The following is a 27,784-nucleotide window of genomic DNA, read 5'->3' as shown; positions in this document are numbered from 1 at the left end:
TATAACATTTTATTTTTTTAGATGTTGATTTTTTTGCTTGATGTGTGTATTTGTATGTAAGAGGTCATTGTAATTTTATTAATAAAATATTTGTTAAACATTATTATTATTGTTATTATTATTATTGTTATTATTATTATTAACGATAGTACCAAAAACAACAACAACAACAACAATAATAATAAGGGTTCTGTGTGCGTGTGTGGCGTGCGCGATGACGTCACATGCGACCCCACCTCTCTCGCGCGCGCCTCAGCTGTAGCGTGTCACAGCTCCAAAGTGCTCCAAAGTGCTGCTGAGGAGAAAAATCACTGTGGACAGGAGAAAATATAAGTGTTCTACCGGGAGTTCACATAAGCATGGAGGACTACGAACAAGGTGAGTGATGAAAAGTGAATTTGTGAACTGATTCGTGTGTACACCTGCGTGAGAAATGGAGAAAAGCTGCTGTGGCTTGTTTGTTTCTATGAGAAGTTAGCTGCGTGTAGCTAGCATGGGGCTGAACCCAGCTAGCTAGTCAACCATCTCCATTTTCCAGGTGAAGATGTCAGAATGAAGAATTGTAAAGATTTTCAGTGTGTTTTTCAGTGTTTTCGTTGACAGGAGGAACTGCAGGATTAACTGAATGTACCAAGGAAGGAAGTTTCAAAACTCTTTCACCAGGAAGGTTAATTCTGTTAACTTCTGCATGTAAAAACAGTTAACTGAGCTGTTTGAATAACATTATAAGAGTTAAAAGTAGAAAGTTCACACTGCATTCATCTGACATTTTGCAACAACATCAACACTGTTTGCTTGTATTGAAATCCATATGTTTTTACTTTACCTCTGCTGCTTTAGCTTTGAATTAGTCCAGTATCAGTCAGCAGTTTATCATGAGACCATTAACTTCTTGGAGTCACTTGTTTTGGTGTCACTCACAACAAACAACACACTGTCAAAAAGGTATAGTTTGTGCACATGAATGTGCATTTTGTTTAAAAACTTTTAGTCATTTAAGTCAGGCTTGTAAACTAGATCATGCATTACATTTTATACTTTTTACTTTAAAAAAATTAAGCTACATACCTGGACGTAAGTTCACTTTTAAATGTTTTATAGGTACACTACATGCACTTTCCCAAATAAAAATACGTACTAAAGATGCAAACCGTGTCGCCTAGGAACTAGCAGTGGGCCATTTGACATAAATGTCATATCATGATTTCTGAAGACATTATGATAAAGGATATATTTACGATAAGGGATACGTATCATGATACACACGTTTGCAAACAATTTCCCAGCAATACAGTATTGTTGCGTTAGAAAACCAGTTGGGTAATATTTTATTTAATGTCTACAAAAATACATTTATTTTTTCATTTTTTACACTGAAAAGGAGAAAAAATGGAGGGAAAAAATCTGTAACAATGTTCACGTTGTACAGTTTAAAAGCTTAAGCACAAAATTCTAGTATCACATCCATTGCTTCCAGTCAGTTTGTAATTATTTAAAAAAATGTAATAAAAAGATATTATGATATCTATGACATATTAGAAAAAGAGTATTGTGACAATTGATGATGATATCGATATTATTTTGTCATATCTGAATGGTGCAGTTTACTACTAACTATTCGTGCAGTTTACTACTAACTAAGGTGACAGCTGATCTGCACACAGCACACTCAAAACTAGTACTAAAGTGTACGTGTTCTTGTCTGTTACATCTCCTGTACCTTTAATATGTAGCTTTCACCTGGAAATATGCATGATTTAAAGGTACATACTAGTAACCATAGTTACTAGTTATTATTTTATTTTTTTTGAGTAAAGCCACATGCTCCTTTCAGGGTACAATATACATACTAAAGGTACAAAAGATGTGATTGTAGCACTCCACCTTCAGATACAGGAAAGATGCAGTTTTTCTGAGAGCGCCCTCCGCTTCCTGAAAAAGTGTACCATGTAATGCATGTGTTCAGTGACTCTGTCTGTCGTTTAGGCCTGAGTTGGAGCAAATTGTATATTCTTTTGCACAAACTAACAGGAAGTGCATGAGTGACTTTGGGTGTGTGTAATCTGCATTCGATTTTTGGTCACATTAGATCTGGGGGTGATATGATGATATAATATTGTTATTTGCAATACAATAACATAATACGCTTTTCTGTGTATTATGGGTATAGTCAAATGTCAAGCTTTTATTTTCTGTCAGTTGTTACACACTGTAGCAGACAACGTATGAGTTTTTGTACCAGTCATTTCACTTTCCCTCCTTCACCTCATCAGAACTTAGTTTTTCATAACAGGGCTGCGGTATTTGATTGGAATATCATGATGAATATCATGTATCATGATATATTTTACAGTAACTAAAAGTCAGAAGTTTGGTGTTATGCTTACTGCAGGATTAGATATATTTTTGGCAGAACACAGTTTCATGCAACACTTACTGTCCAGCTACAGTCCAGCTGTTCTTTGGAAAGAGCTGCAATAATGCTTGGACCCCTTGTGAGTCTGCATTCGCAGAACTTTACTGTAGGCTGATTTCTGAATCCTGCTCATTTTGAAATCACATTAATTGTAAGATTGCTGTACTGTATGCATGATTAACAGCATTAAGGTAAATTTTGCACAGACTTGGATGTAAGTTAGAATTTGAGGTCACCACACTTCAAACTAACCTCAAGTCTGTAAATAACTGTGTGAAACTTTGTTGCGTCAGAGACAGTAGAGACACTTAAAATAGGAATGGGGGCTGCACATGACGCACGTTGGTAAGGACGTTACCAGAAAACGCTGTTCTGATGAGATTATCACACTGATGCATGTGCAGATGTAGGGGCTTTACACTGGCAGTTAGGGAGAAAAGTGCATACGCAGTAGCTGGAGCAACCAGAACTTTTTTTTTTTTTTTCCAGAGTATTTGAGGCAAAGATGAAACTTTATTTACGCTGTTTTTGTCAGATTTTAACAGATTTTTACGCTGTTTTTGTCAGACTGCTGTACACGGTAGTGGTCATAAGTTTACATATCCCTTGCAGAATCCGCAAAATGTTAATCATTTAAAAAAAAAAGAGGGATGGCCACAACCAAAGTGCTTCTTGTACTCTGACCACTAGGCAGCCATCTTGGTTACTGCCAGTCATACAAGACCAGGCTCCTATCTACTCGAATATGACATATTTACAGTTGGGGTCATACATACGCCTTGCAGTATCTGAAAAATGTTAATAATAAAAAAAAAAAAAATAAGGGGGATCAAACTTTCGAACAGGATAATTGGTTTTAATTGTTATTATTTTGTTAAAACATCTTATTTTTCATTTTGTATTGCCCTTCAGAAGTTACATAAGATATTTACATGTTTCCAAGAAGACAAAATAATAACAGTTTACACCGATCATCCTGTTAAAAAGTTTACACCCCCCGGCTCTTAATGTATCATGTTGCCTTCTTGAGCATCAGTGAATGTTTGCACCTTTTGTAATAGTTGTGTACGAGTCCCTCAGTTGTCCTCAGTGTGAAAAGGTGGATCTCAGTATCATAAAATGTTAAAATTATTAACATTTTTCAGATTCTGCAAGGCGTATGTAAACTTATGACCTCAGCTGTAAGTATGTCCTATTCGAGTATTCGAGTCCTATTCTTGTATGACTGACAGTAACCAAGATGGCTGCCGAGTGGTCAAACTACACGAAGCACTTTGTGCCCATCCATGCCTTTTTTTTTGTAATCATCAGACTCATGTATTGTGTGATCAGATCAGAGTCAGATCAGATTAGATCCCGCTTACTTTGGCATTTTGTTTTTACACACAGTGATTTTGATTCTGGTGGTTGCAGTGAAACTGTTCGACATTGTATGGATGACTGGAACAGAATCACTTGAAAGGAGAGTAATATATTAGCCAAAAGTGAACACAGTTGATGCTTTGACCCCACATGTAATCGATTGGCCATGGCATGTCTGGTGTGAATAATAATAATAATAATAATAATAATAATAATAATAATAATAATTGCTTATATGGTGCCTTTCAGAAACCCAAGGTCACTTTACAGAGTTGTCAAAGAAAAAAAAAAAAAAACATTAAAAGCATAAATAAAATAGTACATAATAATAATACAGAATAAAATATATAACAACCGACAGTTTAAAGGGGAAACCATAGCTGTCAGAATACCACACATATAGCAGATAAAGAACGTCTGTTATGTGTTAGCTCTATTAATTTGTGGTTCTGGTGCAAATTAAGAAGCAGCAGACAGCTGCTGAATTCTCCATTCTGATTGGTCAGAAGGTGTTGATTAATTTTGTATAAAAGCAGCCAGTCGTTCTAATACGTTCTCGTTTCCGTAGTAACAACGCATCCACAGGGACTTGTAATCACTGATATGGTGAAGTTTTCTGTAAGGAGATGTTTATTTATGTTTATTTGTGCTGACTCTAATGATGCGATTATTTTCAGAGGTATGAAACCCAGTACTAATCCCAAACCCAGTACTAATTTAACCATTTCCCTACCAGTTTACTTTGCTGTATAGATTTTATCTGCAGTCTAGCAGTTGCTTGTTAGATTTTAAAGGTTCATTAGGTAAGATTTGTCAAAATATGTTAAAGTTAAGTAGGTGGAGTTAAAAAGATTTGAATGATTTTTTTTTTTACTCCCTGAGCCTGCCCCCATTCCTGCCCATGAAAACAAAGCTCCTCCCCTAGAGCTTACAGTGGTTCAACTAGACTATTGCACCTTTAAGGGAGAGCCTCATATTTCTATTATTGTTCGTTGGACAAAGACAGCAAAATGATCATTTTTTCATCAGTAGGCAGTGATGAAGGAGTAGCACTGAATAAGTCATCTTGTTCGTTAAGTCAAACAGCCAACTTATAAATTTCTTTAAGATTTCCTTTTTGCCACACAATAGCATTCAGAACAGCTCAACAATAAACTGAAATAAAATATTTCTTGTCAGTGATGGAGGTTTGATGAGCCTTCCTAGCTAGATTGTCTCCCTCCTGCCCTCATCTGTCGTGCAGAGAAGCCATCTGCCCATTCCTCATGTTTGCATACTCGTGAGTTGTGTCACCGCAGCCGCTGCACAGGGAGCTTCATCTTATTTAAACAGCAGGTTGCAGGATCAAGGTGGAGACTTTTATTTGTATACTGTTCAGAATGTGTGCTTTCTATCAGCAGCATTCACACCTCATTATCAAAGCTTCTGCTCTGAAGAGCTGCTGTGTGTTCAAACGCATAAGCCATGTGCCAGAAATACCATACGCTGCCTTATAGAACTGATACCATGGACCTTTATATAGTCCGTATTTCTCCTTTCTAACACTACATTCAGGTCATTGAGGTCTTTTGGAATTAAATCTGAATTAGTTGCACTAAATTACAGCAGTGCTCTTATCATCCTGGATCTTATCACACTGGAGTCTGAAAAAAATAATGCAAAATGTACACGATTACTATTTTCATAATCTTAACTGCCTCTTCCTGGCTTATGTGTTTGGAATAAAACATAACAGGAAATAATCAACAACAAAGTGGTGTGATGTGGCACAACATAGCAGAGTTTCTGTTACCACCCCAAAGTTGATTATTTTCCTATAACAGCACATCTTGAAGTATATTCTTCTTCAAATTGTACCAATTTGCCGACATAAACATATTTTTGTTCATAAAAGAATGACACATCTTATGTTTTATCCATTCGTAGTTATATTTGATGTTGTAGAACATCCGCAAAACACTAAAGTTCCTGTTATCACTTAGCAGCTATAAACAGTAGTTCCCTCACCAGCCTCTCTTTTTTTCTCCCTCTTGAAGTTAATAAGTCAAAAATTGCAGCTTGTCATTTTACAGAGAAAGTGGAAGGTGTGAACTCCTCTTTCCTGAACACTTGCCTGTGTTGGAAAACACAGTTACAGCTTTACATCTGACTGTTACAAAGCACTGACACTGGAGACTCCTTCCAAGAATGCTAAATAAATGTCTCCTCACAGAAAACCTCCACAGTACAAGTCCATGTTTTAGTTGTTACTAGAGAAGCGATGGGAATATTTAGGCATTTAATAAATCGAGTTTGATTCCGGGTGTTCTGTGATGCACTTTTTGTGAATCTGGACACATGTATAGCCTAGAATAGGAGTAACAGCTTGATGCTATTAAAACACATTATCCATCATAATAAAGTTTTTTCATTGTCTTTTATTAATACCTGACAGCCTTTTATCATGGGCATCATTAGAGTTTATATTTCTGAGCATTGTAAAGACAACAAGAAAAAGCTAAAAACGAAGCAAATTCCACTTTAGTGTAATCCTAAACTACTAAACATAACTGGATAAACCGCCAACACCTTTCTTGTAAGCCAAATTCTCCTGTCAGTCTTATAAGCATTTATAGGATCACACAAAAAATTAGTCAAAAATTCATTTCATATTCTCTAATATATACTTTTAATGAGAAATGTTTGGATGCTGTTGGTATTTTTCAATTATGAAAAAAATTAACATAAACCTAAACATGAATGTTTAAGCCTGATTATTGTGTTTTGTTCGTTAAAACAATATTGTTTAAGAAAGAATCATGATGCATGAAGTATTTTTTATTTTCTAAATATCATAATATCTCAAACACCAGATACCTCAAAATAAACTTTTGTGGCTTGCATAATAGCAAAACAAGTGGCTACGTGGATAGTAGGGCTGAAAATGTACTCGGAAAACTCTTTCTTTCATTGGTCAGAAATATGAAGATGGAAAAGGGTGAACAAATCTTTGCCAAGTGGGTGTAGAAATCACAGATTTCACCTGAGCATGGAGAACATGGAGCTGGCTCTAAATAAATGGTGATAATTTTATAAATAAATACATTAAAATTATTTTGTGCAGTGCATCCAGTGTTTATGTTCTCTTTTTGTTTGATGGTCCAAACATCTACAGTCACAGCTCTGTCCTCTGTTTGCACTTCATGGACTTCACATCTACCAAAATGTTGCCTGCAATCCAATATACACGGCATGTACAGGTCACTTCCTGGTTGTTTTGGTTCACACCCGAGTGCGATTGCTGTGTTCTCGCCAAACAAGAAAACACAGCAGGGTTCGATTCAAACACGCTAAGGGATGTATATGTGAAAGCACCTTTACACTTGCATTTTTTTTCTGGACTTTGTGCTGTTTGAGCCCTGAGTTCATGATGATTGATGAAGAGTGAAAGCTGTTTTCACGCCAGGGAGAAGTCCAGAGAGCCGACTCTTGGTCCTCTCAAAAACTGTGGTCTTCAACTGAACCGTGGCATGATCCGCATCAGATGTGGAAGCTATCCACGCTCTGCGCCGCATGGCAAATAACGTGATTGATTCAACTTGTGTGGCTTTTACACAGGCTTCCCCTCCAGCTCATTGTGCACTCCAGCTCATTTTATTTTTTATGAACCTGGAATGCACCTACATGTTTCAGCTTGATGCAAACAGCCGTGTGCTTCAGGTATTTACATAATCCAGTATTTCTAAAGTTGTAGCAATCATGACTATCTGAGTAATCCATGCACCTTAAAGCATTCACACTCGAGGCACAGTTCCTTCCAAAACAGAGTACTGACTCAACGCCTCACTGTAACATGAGCAGAAATGTAAACACAGCCATTGTGTTTTATCAGCGCTGCTTAGTGGTGTGTTACTGTGTGCCGCTGTGATGAGAACCAACCCCATGGCTTCTTATCGGAGTTGCCCTTAGTTACCAGCGAGTCCATTTGAACTCCTGCAGGTGGAAAATTCCACTCTCAGGTTTCTGCTCTGTGCTGGAGCTGCGAACATTTGACTGAATGCAATTACATTGTTTTATGTTTGTCCAGTCAAATGAGTAAATGAGATGGATTCGCTTTCTGATTTTGCACTTTCACTACAATGTTTGAGGATGTTTAGAAAGGCTAGATGGCACTGTAAAAAACAACCTTTGGCTAGTGAAAATATCTTGAATAGGCAAACCTATCTAATATTTCTTATTATGAAATGTAATTCTAAAATAAATAAATGGTTATTATGCCTATATACATTCACTGTCCACTTTATTAGGAACACTTGTTCGCCTGTACATTCCTGCAGTTTTCTAATCATCCAATCATGTGGCAGCAGTGCAGTGCATAAAATCATGCAAATGCAAGTCGAGAGCTTTGGGTATGTTCAGATCAAACATCAGAATGATGAAAAAGAGGCATGGATGTTGGTACCAGAAGTGCTGGTTTAAATATTTCAGAAATGGCTGATCTCCTGGGATTTTCACACACAACAGTTTCTAGAGTTTACACAGGATGGTGCGGAGAAAAAAAAAAAACACTGAGTGAGTGACAGGAAATGTCTCGTTGATAAAAGAGGTCAGAGGAAAATGGCCAGATTGGCTCGAGCTGCCAGGAAGTATATAGTAGCTCAAAAAATTGTGCTTTACAACCATGGTGAGCAGAAAAGCATCTCAGAATGCACAACACATCAAACCTTGAGGTGGATGAGTTACAACAGCAGAAGACCACATCGGGTTCCACTCCTGTCAGCCAAAAACAGGAATCTGAGGCTGTCATGGGCACAAACTCACCCAAACTGGACAGTTGAAGATTAGTTCTGTCCAGTTTGGGTGAGCCCGATGTGGCCTTCTGCTGTTGTAGCTCATCCACCTCAAGGTTTGATGTTTTATGTGTTCCGAGATGCTTTTCGGTTCACCATGGTTGTAAAGAGTGCTTATTTGAGATACTATAGACTTCCTGTCGGCTCAGACCAATCTGATCATTCTCGTCTGATCTCTCTCATCACTGAGGTGTTTCAGCCTGCAGACCCTCCGCTTACAGGATGTTTTTGTTTTTCGCACCATTCTGTGTAAACTCTAGAGACTGTTGTGTGTGAAAATCCCAGATCATCAGCAGTTTCTGAAATACTCAAACCAGCCCATGTGGCACCGACAACCATGCCACGGTTAAAGTCACAGAGATCACATCTTTTCCCCATTCTGATGTTTGATGTGAACATTAACTGAAACTCTTGAGCTGCCACATGATTGGATAACTGCATGAATGTGCAGGTGTACAGGTGTTCCTAATAAAGTGGACTGTGAGTGTATGTGGACAGTTAACTTATGCTATAGGAGGATCAAGATTATTTCAAGCTAAAAAATGTGTATGAAAAATGTGTAGAGAGAGCTTTAATCTCATTTGTTTTATAATAATCTAAGAAATATTAGATAAATGTACATGTATATGAGAGGTTTGACTTCAAGGCACTTGCATAGTTGCTTCTTCAATCCTTCTTGCTCTGTGTGTGTGTGTGTGTGTGTGTGTGTGTGTGTGTGTGTGTCTGTGTGTGTAAGTAATCTCAATATCATAGTCAGAATTTCTTGAAATTAAATTTACCAGCCAATTACATGGTTGTGAAATAAGGTGACGGATATTTCTACAAGTTCTTTTATCAGTCACGCTATTGCAAACGTGTAATTCTTTATAATTTGGCAGTAATGTTATTTTTTCCGTAAGAAGTCTAGGGTGTAAATATTAGAGATAGGCGCTTTGGATTTTTCCTCATTATCACATTTCTGCTAGAACTTAACTTCTGATTGAGATCCATGCTAAAGAGAATATTTTAGTTTAAGAAAGTGTGGAATTTTAAGAACTATGTAGTAGAACTGTCAAAATCTGACCACATTAAGGGTTTTCCCAGGTCACCACACACATTACTTTTGACAGTTCTCCTCTCCTCAGTTCTGACGTCTCCTCAGATTTGAGATTGAGTTATACTCATCATTTTGGGACACTGTTTGGAGACTTCCTAAAATATTTGACTTATTACACACAGACCGAATGAACATGTGGTCAAAGTGGAACTGTCAATTTTGTTTTTAGATCATCATGTTTCAGATTTTGCACCTCATTTTAGTTTGTTCAGCCAGTAATAGGCACAAATGCGTTGGTGTGTTTGAGATCTGTTTGTTTTGCTAACCTTTCAGTCACATTGTGAAGGCTCGTCGCAGGACGACCTCCAAGCCTCCAGCTACGAACCTCAGATAGCCTGAGTGGATGGAAAGCATCACATCCCATGATTCTCATTTTGGGGAACTCATGTGATAAGGCGTGTTGAGAATAATGTGCTAATTGATTAGATACTGTGCTTTATTAAGACTTTTGTGGGTCATCTTTGTTCCTGAGTGGATCTAAATGGAAGTCATACGAATCTCAGGAGAGAGGGTTATCCACAGACATCTGTACTTTTCTTTTTTTTTTCTTTTCAGTCAGTATTCACGTATACAGATATTTTTGAGTAGTTTTATTTTTCTGCATTTTGGCCTCCACATGAAAACAGTGGTCACTGAAAATTAAGCTTTTCAGAAATGCCCTCCAAGGTGCAGAAATTTTAAAACTCTGACAGGACAAACGGATGTTTTCTGAAAATGCGTGATCCTGCTCACGCCCCTCGCTGTTTTTCTTGTGTTTATGATTGTACTATGACTCTGTCTATCATGGCTGATGACCAGGTTATGAGTTTTTGGTCTGTAATTTCTTATTTAATAACATGCTTGAAACATTTCACTTGGTTTTATTATTACACCCTCATATCATACGATACCACAGAATCTGCTACGATACACTCTAAGAATCAATTTAGTAGCCTTGGATTGATATGTGACCAGCTTTGTTCAGAACCTGGGGTAGGCCTACTGTTTATTTGCAAATGATGATGACGTAGAGAAGGACTATTTTAAGGTTCAGAGTTACGGGCAAATCATATCAGTTTAAAAATATAAACAAAGTGTACACTGAATAGAGATTTTGGAGAAGACCGGGATGAACACTTTGTATACGAGTGTATCTTTAAACACCACCTCACTGTCAGTCCACACATATGAATCGGTTTCTGTTCTTGGCCATGTTTCACCTTATCTGCTGCTCAGCACACCTGGTCTCGGTGTTATTCTTGAGGCATTTGACATATCAGTTGTTGACGTACTATCACTGGGCTGGCATGCTCATGTGCTTTTTGTGTGGCCAGAGATATTTTCAAATATGCTGTTTGTGTGGGGTAAGAACTCAGTTTTCAAAAATAGCTGTATAATGTGGACACTGTATGCGAGTGTTTAAAAAATGTTAAGAAAATCTGAAAGGGAACAGATATCATGCTAGACATATATTACATTATGGTATATTACATTATATTGGCTGCTTTTGCTGTGAGAGTAAAGACTAATCGGGAACAATAGCATGATTGTGCTTGACTTCCTCATGTGATGTTCACTTCTTCTTTAAAGCAGAACTGGCCCCGAATGAAGAAGTTGAGCATATTCCTGTCTCTCTTCCTCACCGCCTCTCCTGTAATCATAATCCACGTGTCTGGGCTTGTTATAAAGTGGTAGACCTGCAGTTCAGTTTCATACCTGGGAAAGGATTTCTACAGTCAGATTTGATTAGGCTTCTACAGGGATGGATAAAACTCTGGGTGTGTCACAGTCTCTATTTTCACATGTGTGTATGTGTACATGTCTTTTGTTATGCAATCTGAAAGCTGAGCAATACATGATCTGGCAGCGAGCCATCAAGGACCTGTCTGAAAAGCAAATATCCGGGTGTGTAAAATCCCACACACAGTAACGACTCTGCTGAAGCACCAGCTTATTACTGCCATCAGTGTCTGGGTGTGTGGGTGTGTAGGTGTGTTTGAGATGAGCTTATATGCTGTAATGCTTTAGGAAATTGCAGTGTTAATGTAGCTATACTGCTGTATAGTAGGCAAGTCTGCATCAGAGCTAAATTTGGTAAAATTAGTAATAGGAAGTAAAGGAAATGTTTTGATGATTGTTTAGCTTGATATAGCTTGTTTTTCATTTCCCAGGCCATCTATCTCGCAGACCTTCATTCACTTACATTTTTACATACATAATCCAGCTGTTCAATTATTAGGCTCATTATTTAAATGTGTACAATAATATTTTAATATTAGAGCCACAGAGCTGTTTATTCCTGAATTGTCCGCTGACAGACCACATTAGGTCCAAGTTTATTTATAGATCTGATTGTTTTGAGTTATTAAGGTTTGTATTAAACCAATTTAATTCAAATGAGCAGGCTAATATCTATAACAACTTAATAATAAATATAATGTCACTGTAACAATATAAAAATTTGCTTAACTAACCATTAATACCCGTTTTAAGCATCAGCATGTTGTATTTCAGTAAAGTCTAGTGCACTCAACAGGGAAGCAACAAGTTTCTCTGCTGGTCATGTTTTCACACAGCTAATATAAATAATTTGGTCTTAATTAGTTACTAATGTGTTTAGTGTCAAAATACAGGGTATACTGTTGCATGAACCATAATGGCAAACACATGAGGGTGATCATGTGAAGCTACCTATCACATCTTTTCGAACACACTCAGAAGGAAGTGCTGTCTGCCCTCTTCTGCATACATGTGCTCACAGACGTCTGTAATTGGCTAGTGTCTCTGTGACGGGGGAGACAGATATCCCTCTCACCCAGAGAGCACAGCCAGTTTTGCTCTCCATCACCCCCATTGTCAGGATTCACACTCACGATTTCCCAGTGATGGGGCAAATGCTTTTCTGTTGGGTCACCCGTGAGCCCCCTTGTTCAACAGTTTTTATTAAATTATATAAGCTACCACTTTTAGCCTAATAAGTTATCTTTCTGGGCAGCCAACACATGGGACTACTTATTCACTTAACTGTACACTGTTTTTTGGACCTATTTTGAAATTTCCTTCAGCTGACCCTATGTTTGGTGTTTACTGGTGCATGCAGATGGTAGCACACATCACTGTGTTGTGCAGAGGCAGTTTGAGATGGATTAGAGTTGTAATCTGGGTCACTGCAGATTACATCTCCACAGGGTCACATGACCAACAGACAAGTGGATCCTCATTTATCTTGGAAGCCAAGAAACAGAGGGGGAAGGGCATGAAGCAGCATCCAGTAGAAGATAACAATGCTTGTTCAGCTGTTTACGAGACCTTCGGTTTGCAGTTTTGCTAGCTGTCTCAAACGATACGCAGCAGAAAACTAAATCATTAGCTTCCCATCTTGGCCTGTTCATCATATGAGGCAGAAGCAGCCCCGGGGCACATGATCCATTCACAGCGTGAACAGTCATCATTCGGAGATTTCCAGGATGGATCCCACGGAGGAATATGTGTCTCCTTTCTGTTTTGAGCAAGGGCTTAACACCAACTACCTTTATTTGTCCCCTAAAGAAAGCTTCACTCCACCCAGCTCACCGGCACTGCCATGCAGAGGTAACCTGTGTGTAGTCACGCATGTGCAGATCACTGACTGTGCGATCATGGTATTCAGCATGCAGCATGTTGTTACTGAGGACACTGAAAAATACCACTCTCTCGTGTTTCCAAGTTGCACTGATACACTATGGGGACCTCTTTATTGAAACTTGGTTGGCATGTTATCTTTTTTTTTGTTTGTTTTTTTCGTTTAAATAAATTCTAATTGCTTTAAGAGACCCCAATTTTCCCATACAGTTATTTCTAGAATTATTGGCACCCATTGTAAAGCTGAGATAAAAAAAAAAGAAGCTTAATTGTACAGTGAGAAAATGTTGGAAGTAGAAACTTTATGAGGGTATTGTTAGAAAAGAAAAACCTTATCGCAGAAAGGGGACCTGGGACCCTGGAGGATCTGGACAGATTCAGTAGTGAGGAGTGGTCTCAGGTTGCTTGCTCTGTATTCACCAGGAAGACTGCAAAAGACTCTAACTGCAAAGTACTAAATGTAAGGGTGACAGTAACTGCTACTTTTTTAAAATGCTCTTGGAACAAATCAACTTCAGGTAAATTTCTCTTATGTTTTCTGTGACATTAACCTAATTAACCACAAAATGATTTTTTTCATATTTTTTTTTTAGTTACTTATTTTTCTAGTTACTTTCTGTCTATATCTATATATATTTTTAGAAGTTTATCTCTGATGAATATTTTACCATCCAAAATCATATAATTCAGCATCTAAACACAATAGAAAAATGTTGCCAGAGAAGATGATTATGTTCAATACACATTTTGTTGCTTTCGTGTGTGTAATCTGAGTGGGTAGCTACTCAAAGCAAATTTTTCTAGTATTGTAAGTATAGCTTCTTATGCATTATCCCACCAAAACCATTGTTTCTTAATTCTTTCAGAAACAGAAACATCTTTAAAACATTTCCCACTGTTCATGAGAATAATTCAAGATTCTTCTCAGATGTAGGTGTTTTGGACTGCATGGGCCATGCCCACGGTTTACAGAGCATCTGATATCTTTTGTACTTTTCTGGCCACAAGGTTCAAAATCAGGAAGGTTGAAATCTGATTTGCTCTGAGCTTTTTGGAGCAGGATATAGTCATTGGATTGCAAAAGCTGAACCGAATTCTATGGTAAAAGTTATTAAGGTTTTTTTTTTTTTTTTTTTTTTTTTTTTGAAGTAATTGTGCTGAGTAAATACTATAATTTAATCATTTAATTTACAACATATTTTATTGTGTTTACAAACAAAAAGGTCTATGATTGGTCATCTACCATATCAGTCAAATAGCCTCTTACTGTGAAAGGCAGAACTTGGCCACATAATGTAATTTGAAAAGTATTAGACACTCGAGAGAATACTAGAAGTCTGGCTTGCGAGACTAATTCAATGAAATTACTGCTTCTTGGTTCCAGACCAGACCAATTTTCCTGCCAAGAAAAGTGCAGAACGATTTTTACAGTTCCAGATCAGACACGGCAACCAGCACTAACACCTTCTCAGTGAAAAAAGGGGGTTACCAGTGTTCAGAGTTGGGCTCTGCGACAGGCTTCTACACACTTCAGTAGGCACACCATAAAATGTGTGGTGGCCTGAGAAAAGCTTACGTATTGTGGAATTTTTTTTATACAGTGCTATGTATTATTGCTGTGTTGTTTTGGAAATGACAAGCTTTGCTGAACTGAAATATGTCTCACTGAAAGACATCAACACACTCATTGTTTAAAAGCAACTGCTATCTATCTATCTATCTATCTATTATAAATCCACCCTCTTCTGCATACATGAGCCCACGGGTTGGCAAGGGTCGCTGTGATTGACACAAGAAATAGTATGCCATCACTCCCAGCCATCTATTTTGTCCCTTTAGGCCCTGTTCACACCTGGCATTAACATGCATCCTGAGTGGTCAGATCCCACGTGGACAGCACTAAGTACATGTGTGAAATTAGTGTGAACTCAAATGCATGTCATAGACACGTCGTGATACAGTCACTCAAACCACGTTCGGAGCTGGTCTGGGATGCATATGGCCACATCACATTTGTAGTGTGAACGCAAATGCGCCTCGATGCGTCCCGGACAACACTGAAGGACCAACTAATCGACTGCATCATTGCCCGAGCTGAAAAATATGTAATCGTTGTGAGACTGTTTGGAAATTGCGCTGAACTGATGATAACTCTGCGCTGCACTTCTAGTGTGCGCTCGTAGCATTCTGCAGGGTAGTGTGGCTGAAACAGCAGAATCGAAAGCTGCTGCTTTTCATAGCTTCTTTTGTCGTCTCATCTGCTGTTCATTTATAAATTTCGTTAGCAGACCACACGAGCGAGGAGTTTGAAACAGTGTACATGTACATAAAACAGGATTCACTAGACATTTCTGCCTGAAAGTTAATGCAGCAGAAGACTGCTGTAATAAATGTGCTTGACACCTTTCCTCTAGTGGAAATGGCGTATGAAATCCAAACGCAAGTGGCCATAGGAGTGCGTCTCGGCTTTCCACTTGCGATCGGATCATCCGAGATGGATGTGAATAGCAGTTGTGAACAGGGCCTCAGACTCCCGGTCACGGATGGCTGTGGCATTGTTAGGATTTGAACGATAGGGTGAAAGCTTTTCTGTTGCGCCACTTGGGAGCCGCAATTGCAATTTATTTATTAATTAGGATTTGATAAATATTATTTACCTACCATGTAACCTTATTTACCTAACATGACCTCTTGAGAAGGTTTAGAAAGTTAATAAAGTTCTTTTGGGAAAATATATTTGTTTTCTTAAAGGAGAGGCATCAAAGTATGTGATGTGCAAAACAAAACAAAACAAAACAAAACAACTACAATTTGGGCCACAACCTGATCTTTCATCATTTTGTAAGCTGTTTTTTTTTTTTTTTTTTTTTTTTAATTCAGCCATAATGACATCCGAAGGATTTTCCCAGACTGCCACACAAAATACGCTCTGACCCCAAATACCCAGAAAGGACATTTATTTAACTTCAGCTGCTTAGCAAAAGAGATGTATTTATTCCATATAGTTTTGTTGAAATACAATATTTGGAGATTATGTTAAATAATAAAAGCTTAATTTCCTGAAAGTTTTATATTGGAAAGTTTTATATATGTGAGTGACAGAAAGGTTATGTATGGTCTGGTGCACATCACCAATGTAAAGGAAAATAAATGTGACTTAGTGAAGAAATGAGGAGAATAAACGTGTTGCAGGTTGACTGAGCTCTGGTGCTGGCAGTTCCTGTCAGACCCACATGCCGACCAGCTGGTGACTTCACTGTGCTGCTAATCATTACACTCAGCAAGACTCTTAACCTGCCTTTTAATGCCATTTTAGAGCCATATGAGAGACCTGTTTAGCAAACATGGTCTAAAACCTTTTTGAACTGAACTGACATCACTTGCTGTCCCGATTGTACATGCTTATTATAGATTATAAAGAGCGTACCTCTATCAACATGCACAGTCTGGTGAATAGAATTTAATTTAAATGCTAATTAGTGAAATCAAGTGCAGTGGAGGCTGCTAACAGAATTGCAACAGGATTTACATGATTATACAGAGAGTTGGAGGTCATTACTTGTGCCACTGAGTGGATGTGGTGCATTAAATTGGTTGAAACATTTTCGGTGTGATTCATGATGCTGGCAGCATTTGTTAACCCTTTTATCAGACCTTTAGCAAAAAATGGTTGTGAAATGAGATTCATCTAAAGCACCAGTTCCAGGTTTGCAGGTTGCAAGAGGATCAAGCAGGAAAGCAAGTTCATGGTTTAAATCATTTTAATTATTTGCAGTAGTCACCTGGATGGCTCGGTGGTGTTGAATTGATTCTGGTGCATTTTACTGCAGTACTGCAGTTTACCACAAGTAGAAGTACAAGTAATAAAGGCTTATAACGTGTAATGTATATAGTGTTAAACATTTACACTCACTGGTCACATAATTAGGAACACTCCTTCTCATTCATGCAGTTATCATACAGAAAAATGTCATCTTGTGGCATGGTTGTTGGTGTCAGATGGGCTGGTTTAAGTATTTAAGAAACTGCTGATCTCCTGGGATTTTCACACCCAGCAGTCTCTAGAATTTACACAGAATGGTAAGAAAAACAAAAACCATCCTGTGAGTGGCAGTTCTGCGGGCGGAAACGCCTTGTTGATGAGAGAGGAGAAATTCCAGACTGGTTCAAGCTGACAGGAAGGCTACGGTAACTCGAATAACTCTTTACAACCATTGAGGCTGATGAGCTGCAACAGCAGAAGACCACATCAGGTTCCACTCTTGTCAGCCAAGAACAGGTATCTGAGGCTACAGTGGGCACAGGCTCACCCAATCTGGAGAGCTGAAGATTTGGGTAAATCTGTGCCTACTGTAACCTGTTGCATGTATGATAATTATACATAATAATTACATGAATGAGCAGGTGTAAAGCCATTCCTAATCAAGTGATCAGTGATTGTACACTGACTGAATAATTGTGGATCCAGTATTGAGCAAAATGATCATTTAAAAAAAATATATCATTTAGCCATCATCATGCAGTCCCAGGTCGACATAAGCTAAATATTAGCACTTCCAAAAGTGTGATGAGTAAAACAGTTGTCCTGATCTTGTTTACAAACAATGTTTATATTGTATTTTAAAAAAAAATAAAAAATCATGTCAGGCATCTAATACATTGATGCAAAAAGCTAAACTTGGCTAAGAAATTCACGCAATGAAAAAGCAGTATCGTGTCGAGTAATGGGTGGAGATCAGAAAGTAGGTCACTGTAGCGAAAAAAGGTGTGTCTTGCAGAACAGTATGACAGAACGTATGAGCAGAATGAAAACAAAGCTTATCACCTGTTTTAAAACCTATTGTGCTTAATATCATACTTTTAAGACTATAAAGCCTTAACGGTTTAAAGACTGTTAGTGCTGAGACAGAATATGGGCTTTTTGTTGACATGAAAATTGATCGTTACAGTTGGAGTAAGATGGACTGGGACATAAAATCACCAGTTTATCTCAGTTTTGTCGAGTTGTGTGATGTTTTAGATTTATTCTCCGCATGCAGTGTCAGTGATAACTGTTTATACTTTGTGCCTCCCCTCCTTGCTTTTCTCACGCTTTAGGAATGGGAGGTAGAGTTTGCTTATGAAGCAGGATTGGTGGAATGTGGTGGGAGGTTAAGGTGGGAACCTTGGATTGTCTGTTTGTTTCTTTCTGTAATCAGCTTACAGCACAAACATCCAACCACATTTTCAAACAGGAGCACTTTTCACTGATGAGACGTCTTGTAGGTGGCTGAGACGTAGGCTGCGGTACATTTCTGAAGTGATCACGGCTATGCCCTACTGGGTCCTCCTCTATAGGGGTCAAAAGTTACAGCCATTTAAGAGTGCACTTTGGTGTTATATTTCTAAGCCATGCCACTTAAGTATATCGATTTTAGGCATTGTATTTTTAACAGATCTTTAAATTAAATTCTTTTCATCACTTTAGTTTGGAACAATTCTTGTTTCAAAACAACAGAAATAGAAAAATGTTTTGCTTTGCCACTTGGATCGCCTGCCTCACCTCTGATATACAGCAAGCTTTAGGAGTCCCTTGTTAGCCAAATACAGTTTTTTAACATGCCGAGTAAGATCCAAGTGGAATCGTGTGTGTGGGAAACATGCCTTATGTCCAAGTGGAATTGTGCGTGTGTGTGTGTGTTGCATGTGCACGCTTATTTGTCTGTACTTGAGTAACTGTCAATCATTTGAAGGCCAATTTTTTAATCTAATCTTGTGACTGGTGTGTATCTGATGCTGTATATCGAAGGTTGCGCTGAGAACTGGAGGACTGGCATCCTTTTCTGTTTGCAATATTCCTGCACTCAAAAATGCAATTAAAAAAAAAAAGAAAGAAAGAAAAGCTAAATTCCTGAATGGCCAAAAATTTCTATAATGCAGGATGTTAATTTCACATGGACTGATCCACCTAGTAGAAAGTAAAGACAACAGCTTGTATGGGGTTTTTATAAATTATACAGACTTATTCCATTAAAAACTAAAATATTTCCCAAGGCGCAGGCAACAAGTGAACGAAAGAATTAAGGCATAGCACTGTATATTATCCTAATCTGTTAAAAGACCACTGAGCCAATCACAACACAGCGCACTGCTGCGTGAGCCAATCACAAAACAATGTCAACTCCACGAGCTTCAAACTTCCAAACTAGGACTCCCATACTGAAATCCCACGAGGTTAAAGAGCTAAGATAGCAAGTTGACATGGCTGTTTTCAATTTTCAAATTCATTTATATTGATAGATTCTTTTTTACAAGGGTAAATGTGTAGAGGTGCTTCTAGGCCATTACTGGTATTTTTGTGGGCAGGAAAAAAAACATTACACAGTTTATTCCAAGCAAACTAATTTTAATTGTGTACAATTACATGTTCAGAAAGAAAACCTGAAGCTCCAGGGCTCTCTGTTGCTCTTTTTTGGCTGGTTCTTGTGTGCTGTTTTATAGCCCATCTTGAGTCCATGATTCTTGACCGTGTTTTAGAGTTAAATCCAGTGGAATTGGAGATATTGAGAAGAATCGAACAGCAAGCAGATAAAACAGAGCCTTTACGAAGCACGAAGTAGTGCAAAGTTTTCTATCATTTTCCAACATATACGTGTGTCTGCAGGTGCTCAGAGACCAGACTCCATCCCAGAAGTGGGGGAAGATGCAGCGGGCACAGTGCAGCCCGCCTCTGACACAGCCCTTACTGAGGAGGAACAAGAGGAGCTACGCAGTGAACTGGTGAAGGTCAGCAGTCTTTAACATGCTCGTCTATGCTACTTAGTATTAATTGTGTTTTTCTGCGCTTTGGATGGAGTACTGGGCTGAGGAGAGACGACTGACTGACGATTGCCATTAGTGGATGCAATATGTCTTCTTTTCAAGGTCACACTGATAGCCTCACTCAATGTCAGTCTTTCTTACTGACCTAGTTGTAAGTAATTGAGAGTGTACACTGTAATTTTAAAGCCTGGGGGCAGATCTGTACTCGAGTTAAATTTTAGACACACATTGTGTTAGAAATGGTAACCGAATCACTGTTCACTACACTGAATTACTATTATCCGGAACAGAACCTGTGACTGAAATAAACGATTTTCATCCCACAGGATTGCTCTGTATCAAACCAGTAACAGTTAAATAACTGAGCTAACCAAAAACCAAACATATGTCTGTAGAAATGACTTCACAAACCAATGAATCCACTCTTTATGTTTCTATGTTAGAGAGAAGTCTGAGGAAGTCATCACTCTCTTCCTCAGTGAAGATGTATGTGAATAAAACCAAGCAAAACAGTGCATTATGGATATTCTGTGGCAACTAGGGTACATTGTTTGTATACACAGTGCGATGACAGGGCACTCTGTCAATCCCACAACTTATTTTCATTATTCGATTTATCTACAGCTTCAGTATTGAAGTTACTGTTGTTTGCAAACGGAAGAATGATGCTAGTCTCTAGCTAGCTAGAATGTCTTTTGATCAAATAAGGCAAATGAAATGTTTCCTTTTAAGCACTAAAATAGAAATGAACAATTTCTCAGTCAGATTCCAACCAAGTCAGCTAGCTAGCTAGTTACGTCCATCCAAACTTATTTTCCTTTTCTGTAAGGACAATGTTCAAACCAGCTTCTAACCTACGAGAAACAATCACTGAGTATCACTAAAGAAAGTGACAGCCCCTAAGTGACTGAGGCAAAACTATCGTCCATTTTACTCTCCATTACTTACTTAAATGTTTGTAGGGGCAGAAAGTTGGTAGGGACATGCCTGTACCATACTCGAGTCTATGCGTATTGTGTGTTTGTGCGCGTGTGTATATAAAACCTACCTTCGGTAACTGACAGATCATTAGCATCACAAAAAAAAAAATACTGAACCATGTTGACAGGCTTTAACATTTGTTAAATTAGATGCATTTGTAATTATAATCCTGCACCCTGCAGCCAAAATCTGTAGGTAAGCTTTTGATTGCTGTACTCTGCAGGTGGAGGAGGAAATCCAGACTCTTACTCAAGTGCTGGCTTCCAAGGAGAGGCACTTGGCTGAGATCAAGCGGAAGCTGGGTATCACTCCATTCAACGAGCTCAAGCAGAACCTGAGCAGGAGCTGGCAGGAAGTCACTACATCCACAGCGTATGTGCCCTGTAGCCACCTGTGCCCCGTAACCACCTGTGCCCTGTGGGCTTCTCCTCCTGCTGCTATAGGAACAGCTCCATCTGTCACTGCATCATACACCCTGCATCCTGCACCATCTTTATCCTTCTGCCTCCAATCTGAACCGCACAGAGGCCATTATATCCTAATGCTTGTTTAATTAGTTTGCTTTGTGGGAATACGGCTGATTTGAGGCGTTGTTCTTGTTAAGAAGGAAAATATTTCAGAACAGCCATGTGTCCCATTGGTGTGGTTCTGAGTCTCCTGGTGTTTTTTTGCCTTGTGTACGTAGGTATAAGAGGACCTCAGAAACGCTGAGCCAAGCTGGCCAGAAAGCCACAGCAGCATTCTCCAGTGTGGGTTCAGCCATCAGCAGAAAGCTAGAGGATGTCAGGTAACACAGAATAAACCGACACCTCGCCATCTTTAGATTAGACTAACATCTGTTTTCTTTCTAGTAACCAATAAGAAAAACATAGTTACTAACAGTCACTAATCAACTCACTAACTTACTAAGTTCACTGATACGTTTCATAATAATAACGTTGTGTTCACACTAGCAAGCACAAGTAGCTTGCAGACATGTGTAACAACTGCTATTGTTGTCGTTTGTGTCCAGTTCCTTTCTGATATTGTATTGGCCAAAACATACACATACTTACATATTTAGTGTTAGCTTTGTTTAGAATATTTTTATATTATGGTAAATCTCCGGAAAGTAAGTGACTGTATGATTGATTGAATACTAAAGTTGTGAGAGTAGAGAGACCAATCCACATTGGTCTTATGAATTCACTGGAGCCAGTCATTAGGTTTTGTCACTTTACTCTTTGTCACTGTGTCACATGCACTTTTTCACGTATATGTAATGCACACTGACATAGAAAAATGTTGCCTGACTCTTTGTGGCTTGCTAGTGTGAGCACAGTGTTATATTAAACCTAATGACAAATTACTGAATCACAAACCATAAAAATCTTAGCTGGTAGTTTCATTACTGTTTGTTTGCTAATGCAGTCTGACATTTACAGCTTACAGTCATTTTCCAATTCCTTTAGGTAAGATAATCGCATCTGTGCGAGGTGTTTCGGATGACGCGTTTATCAGTATTTATATTTATTATAGATATAGTTTGTGCATGTGGTTCCTTTTATGAACTGAATTTACTGCATGTTCTCTAAAGTAGCATGTTGACGTTAATGCATGCTCATTCTGTTTGTTTTGTGCATGGGTTTCTAAGTTTAACTTAAATCATTGATGGTTTGAGTTGTATTTGACTGATATTCTATAACCATTTATATTTGGATGTTACAGATTTGTATCTGTTTGAGGTGTCAGACTGACAGTAGAATTGCTGTATATCTTGGATGTTTCCACTTCTACCTCATATTCTCTCTTTCTTATGATTTCAGTAACTTTCCAAAACAAAACCCACTTGTCTGAATCTGTCACTCCATGCAGTGTGTTTGAGTACGTTTAAGCTCAGTATAAACTTCTTGAGTCTGGTATAAAACCCTGTGAGTCGGGTTTGATCTTCCTCTCTTAGATCTCCAGCTGGCCATGCTGCTGATTCACCGTTCCTCTAGATGAACATGTCGAAATCCTCCTGTGTACTCTGTTCTCTGTTTCCTCTGTCTATGTACTCTAACCAGAACAAATAAACCTTTCCACTAATGCTGTAATCCATTTTAGAAATAATATAATAAAATAATATTAAGTACATAATAATAATATATAATAAGCTTCAATCATTGTAAAGCTTAATCAGCATCTTCATCTAAAGTGAAATCAGAAGTCATAAGTGAAAGCTCTAATGTGCTTTCCCAGTTTTGTTTCTCAGAAATATAACTGATTAGGCCAACAGCTGGTAGCTAACATAATATAATAAAGTATGGTGTGTTAGATAGTTAAGGTGCATTAATACAGACACAAATCAGTATATAAATGGCTGTGTAGGGGTGACTCGGATATAGTCTCTGAGGTAGTACATCGTGTTTGCACTCTCAGCAAAAAGTCAGTATGTCATTAAGCAGCATTTTATGTTTTTCCTTTGCATCCACATCACATAAGAGATATTCGTGTCTTTGGAGCACCTTAGATTTTTCTCAACATGTTTAACCACAAGATGAGTGTGTGTAGAAATCATGGGAGTTACATGACAGTTTTCACATACCTGCGTGTTCTTGTTTCTGAAGAGGTCATAGGTCCTCAATGCAAGACAATTAATCCGGTTAGTAAAAACCAGATCTGTGTGGTGCAGCAGGATGTGGGATTCAGAACGAGTAGCACGTGCTGTAGTTGCAGCAGTGAGGCGTGTCACAGCACTGTTAAGCATGTTTTGTGTAAATATACATACCAAATAACTTCTTTTTTGTGAAAGTCAATAATAATTAGGATTTTTTTAAATAAACTATAAACTATAAAAAAAATGAAAAGTGTGGAGACAATCTTTTTGTCCACCCCAATCTTTATTCTGAATGTGAAGGAGTGTATGTGCATGTCCTGTGAGCTTTATTTCTCTCTCACATCATCAGTGCTGTATGACTTGTCTAACCCCTCTCTCTCTGCTCTTCCTCACTGCTGACTGATAGTATACGCTCCATACAACACTCCACTAGCATGCCTGTGATGAGGTAAGGCTCTCGCTCTCGCTCTCGCTCTCGCTCGCAGGCCTGTGTGTTAGGAGTGACTCTATTCCAAGAGGGGTGGCTGGTTAGAATCGTCTGTATTCTCTGTCTCTCTTAGCTAGAACACGGGTTATTAGATGGCACAGTGAAAGAGACAGCAAAATGTGTGCCACATTGTTTATGGTCTATGTTCAGGCTGTATTTAATACCAGCTATACCTGATGCCTTGCAGGAACACTCCCACCTTCAAGTCATTTGAGGAGAAAGTGGAGAGTTTAAAGGTAAGATGATGTGCATGGCATTTCAGTTAAGCTACAGTCAGTAATTGTATAATAATGGCAGATGTTACCACAGACCAAGGTGAGCCCCACTGCATCATCCACCGAGCTTGGGGTTGAGTCAGAATCGACGCCGAGTGCAGAGCCGGTGGCTGAGCAGCCCGACGGGACGACTGTCCTGGCTCCAGAACCACACTGAGGAGCAGCTTCTTCACTTCACTCCACTCTTCCCTTCTTCCACCCCTCCTCCCCTCTGCTTCTTCCCTCCTAACATCATACTTAGCTGAAAAACAAAACTGATGCTCTGTGCTCACTTTCTTTCCCTCAAACTAGTTAGGAAAGAATGTGTTCATAGGAAAGACATCATGTTTAGATGGTGGACGCAAGAAGAGTAGAAAGATGAGCTTTACGAGTCCACGGTTTTCTAAAAACCACTCATTTCTCAGTTTTCGCACTACATGCTTTCATGTTCCTCCGAGTTCCGTTAACCGCCATCATTTCACCTTCTGAATGTTTGCATGAGTCTGGTATCCAGAACATGTGGTAGGCCGACACTGGAGCCGATCTCGGGTCAGGTGGAGATGAATGAAGACTTGGGGCTTCACACAGTTTGTATATGACTTCTGACCTTTGTTTTTTGTCTACTTAGTTCTCGTCCCCCAAAACCCCCGTACCCTCCAAACCCTAACACGTATACACACACAAACAAGGCCAGTGTGCTCTTCATGGGTTCAGTGACATAGGGGTTGAGGTCTACGCTGGTAGCACAGCCCACAGATGACCTTTATATATGCTTTTTATATGCAGTTTTGCTGTAAAAGACAAATAGCTGCCATTAGAAGGTCAGCTATGAATTTCCATATTATGTTTTTGTATTAATTACATTTCCCTCTAAACAAAACACTGCCATAGAATAGCACTTAGGCTACTCTAAATGGTGTCTCATACTGTTTAGTACCTCATAGCAAATTACAACATTTCAGGAAAAAGGCAATATTTTTTTTTCTATGAGTGTTATGGATTTACCTTTAGGTTTTGCCTCTTGGTCTTTAATAATACAAATGCCAAAAAATATAGTGTGAAACGTTTTGTGAACAGAAGCCTTGTCTGACACTTTTTATGTCATTTAGATGAATAATGCTGGATACTAGTAGTCAAAACTCTATAGGATGTATATATTTAAACTAAAACAGGTTTATATATTAACAAATCGTTAAAATATTGAAAACATTTTAATGCTCAGAGCTATGTGTAGAATTGTTTATGTTCAGAATTTATAGAGAGAGAAATAGAAAGTAATAGCTGACATTAAATGAGAGTCTACCAAATCTATGAAGGAACATTATGGTTATAGTTATAAAAACTAGAACAATTTTCACAATGAAACAAATCTGAACACAAAAAAATGTATCCCCATTTATTCCTTCATGTAGCTCCATGTCTGTTTGGAGTGGACACATGGTATGATGTGTAAGGAATAAAACACAACAGGGCATGCTGTTATAGGACAATAAAGCTGGGACAGTGTGATGCTGTTATCTTCGCAAAGTTGAGTTTGTAGTTCATTTTCCTATTACAGCATTTCCTGTCTGTTTTTTTTTTTCCTCTTACTACATAGCAATTTGCCGATGATTACATTTTTTTATTCATCAAAGAACCACGTGTACTTTTTATCCATTTATAGTTACACTTCAATTTTTTTTTTCACCGTCTGAAATATGTTAGTTTAGTTGCTGTTTTCACTCACCTTATAGCAGCTGTAAACAGTCCCTTCCTCATCAGCCTCTCTTTTTTTCTCTCTGGAACCTAATAAAACAAAATATGCAGCTTGTACTGAGAAGCACTCCGTCCTGAAGAATTTCCTGCATCGGAAAACCTAGTTAAGAGTTTTACTGTTACAGAGCGCCGACACTAGAGACTCCTACAAATGATAAAAAGACGTCTCCTCACAGCAACTTTACCATGTTAACAGTTACACACTTTTTTATTCCATTTATGTGGAGCTTCTGTTATACAATTCCTTGTCTACACTGTTACTATAGAGATGATGATGTATTGACAGTGGTCATTAATATAAACGCGTGGTTTGTCTTGTCAGAGCTGCTGTAACAGAACTTTAATCAACACTGTCCAGTCAGAAGCAGGAATTGAACAGCGCTGTGGTACTCATTTGCAAAGTCATTTTATTTCACTATAACAAAGTCATACATTTGGCAGCTTGTGACCGTTCATTACTGAGGTCTTTGAGCAGAACATGTTCACTAATCTAACAAGTGCAACTAGCTCTAAGTTTTATCTCACAGGTTCTGGCTTTGCTTAAAAATTGAGTTCTGTAGAAGTTTAAAAATAAGGCATGTTTGCATGTAAACATGATCTATAAACTTTCTGGCTTTTGGGTGTTGAAATAGAACAAATGTGGTCAGAACTCACTTTAGCTTTGTACTGTTATCATTATTAACTTTTTATGTCTAAATTCTAGCCTCACAGAATCAACACAAAGATTGGAAATGAAATACTTAAAGACAGATCTCAGAGTAAATGCAACACATGGACAGGTTTGCCTTGGCTTCCTTGGTTGTTAGACAATATTTTTAATAACAAAGAAAAGAGTATCAGGTAATATTGATTATTTTGGGTTATAACTAGAAATTCACGCATGCATATGATGATAAAGTGTGTAATAAAGTCGAGGATAATATAATTGTTTAAGGCTTGGGCCGGCAGGCATTTCTTTCTCTGTAACACTAAAAGCTCTTGCTCAGAAGCTGCTGTATTGCAATGTAGTGTTTATCTTCATAGGAAATTTGTAAGTATGGACATGACTTTTTCAGTTTGTCTTGTAAAATTGTTGTAAAATCTTTTCATATGCAGCAGCAATGATATTTGTCTGTATAGCTCACATTTCTTAGTTTTAAAAAAAAGCCTCTCTATTTTTTAGGATATAATTTTACCCTGGATATTAGTTATTAATGGTGTTGTTTAACAGATTACCTGCTGGGTGAAGTTACACATCCAGAATAAGTCCTGTCCATAGTTACAGCTCAGGTGTCCTCTACTGATAATGAACTTTTTCCCCGCAAGGCTCTGCGTGTGCATCTCTAACAAGTGTTTTCATTCTCTGCAAGCTAAATCACACAGTGTAGTTGATTCAAGATGGAAATTCCTAATTCAACTGTCTGTTTCTTTGTGTGTCCACTCCTGAATAAAGCACAATAATTATATTCTCAGCGTTTTTTTTTTTTTTTTTTTTAATTCTTTTAAGTGATTACAGAGTCATATAACTGGGATAGTGAGTTTTCAAATTCTCCAAAAACTTTCAGTTACATTAAAAGTTTGGAATGTGTAAAAACAGTAAAGAGTTGAACACTGTCCTACCATCAAGACTTACTGAAATGTACATC

General features: G+C 38.2%; 1 protein-coding gene across 5 annotated transcripts; it reads left to right on the top strand.

The window, feature by feature from the left end:
- The first annotated feature begins 218 nt into the window (after positions 1–218).
- tpd52 (tumor protein D52) lies at positions 219–27,604 on the top strand. 5 transcript variants are annotated; one of them, XM_026929653.3, is made up of 7 exons: positions 219–378; positions 19,947–20,068; positions 21,309–21,457; positions 21,771–21,872; positions 24,070–24,111; positions 24,338–24,386; positions 24,460–27,604. In XM_026929653.3, the coding sequence occupies exons 1-7, from the start codon at positions 360–362 to the stop codon at positions 24,580–24,582; spliced, it is 606 nt and encodes a 201-aa protein (XP_026785454.2). In that variant the 5' UTR covers positions 219–359; the 3' UTR covers positions 24,583–27,604. The 5 variants fall into 5 exon arrangements, with proteins under 5 accessions (XP_026785454.2, XP_053084189.1, XP_053084190.1 ...); XM_053228212.1 differs by lacking the exon at positions 219–378 and adding an exon at positions 12,017–13,273; XM_053228214.1 differs by lacking the exons at positions 219–378; positions 24,460–27,604 and adding an exon at positions 9,413–13,273 and having other exon boundaries at positions 24,070–24,163; positions 24,243–24,377.
- Positions 27,605–27,784: the final 180 nt, after the last annotated feature.

Source organism: Pangasianodon hypophthalmus, chromosome 23 (genome assembly GCF_027358585.1).
Source record: "Pangasianodon hypophthalmus isolate fPanHyp1 chromosome 23, fPanHyp1.pri, whole genome shotgun sequence".
Taxonomy (NCBI): Eukaryota; Metazoa; Chordata; class Actinopteri; order Siluriformes; family Pangasiidae; genus Pangasianodon; species Pangasianodon hypophthalmus.
The sequence above is the reverse complement of the archived record's forward strand: the minus strand, read 5'-3'. Positions and strand labels throughout refer to the sequence as shown.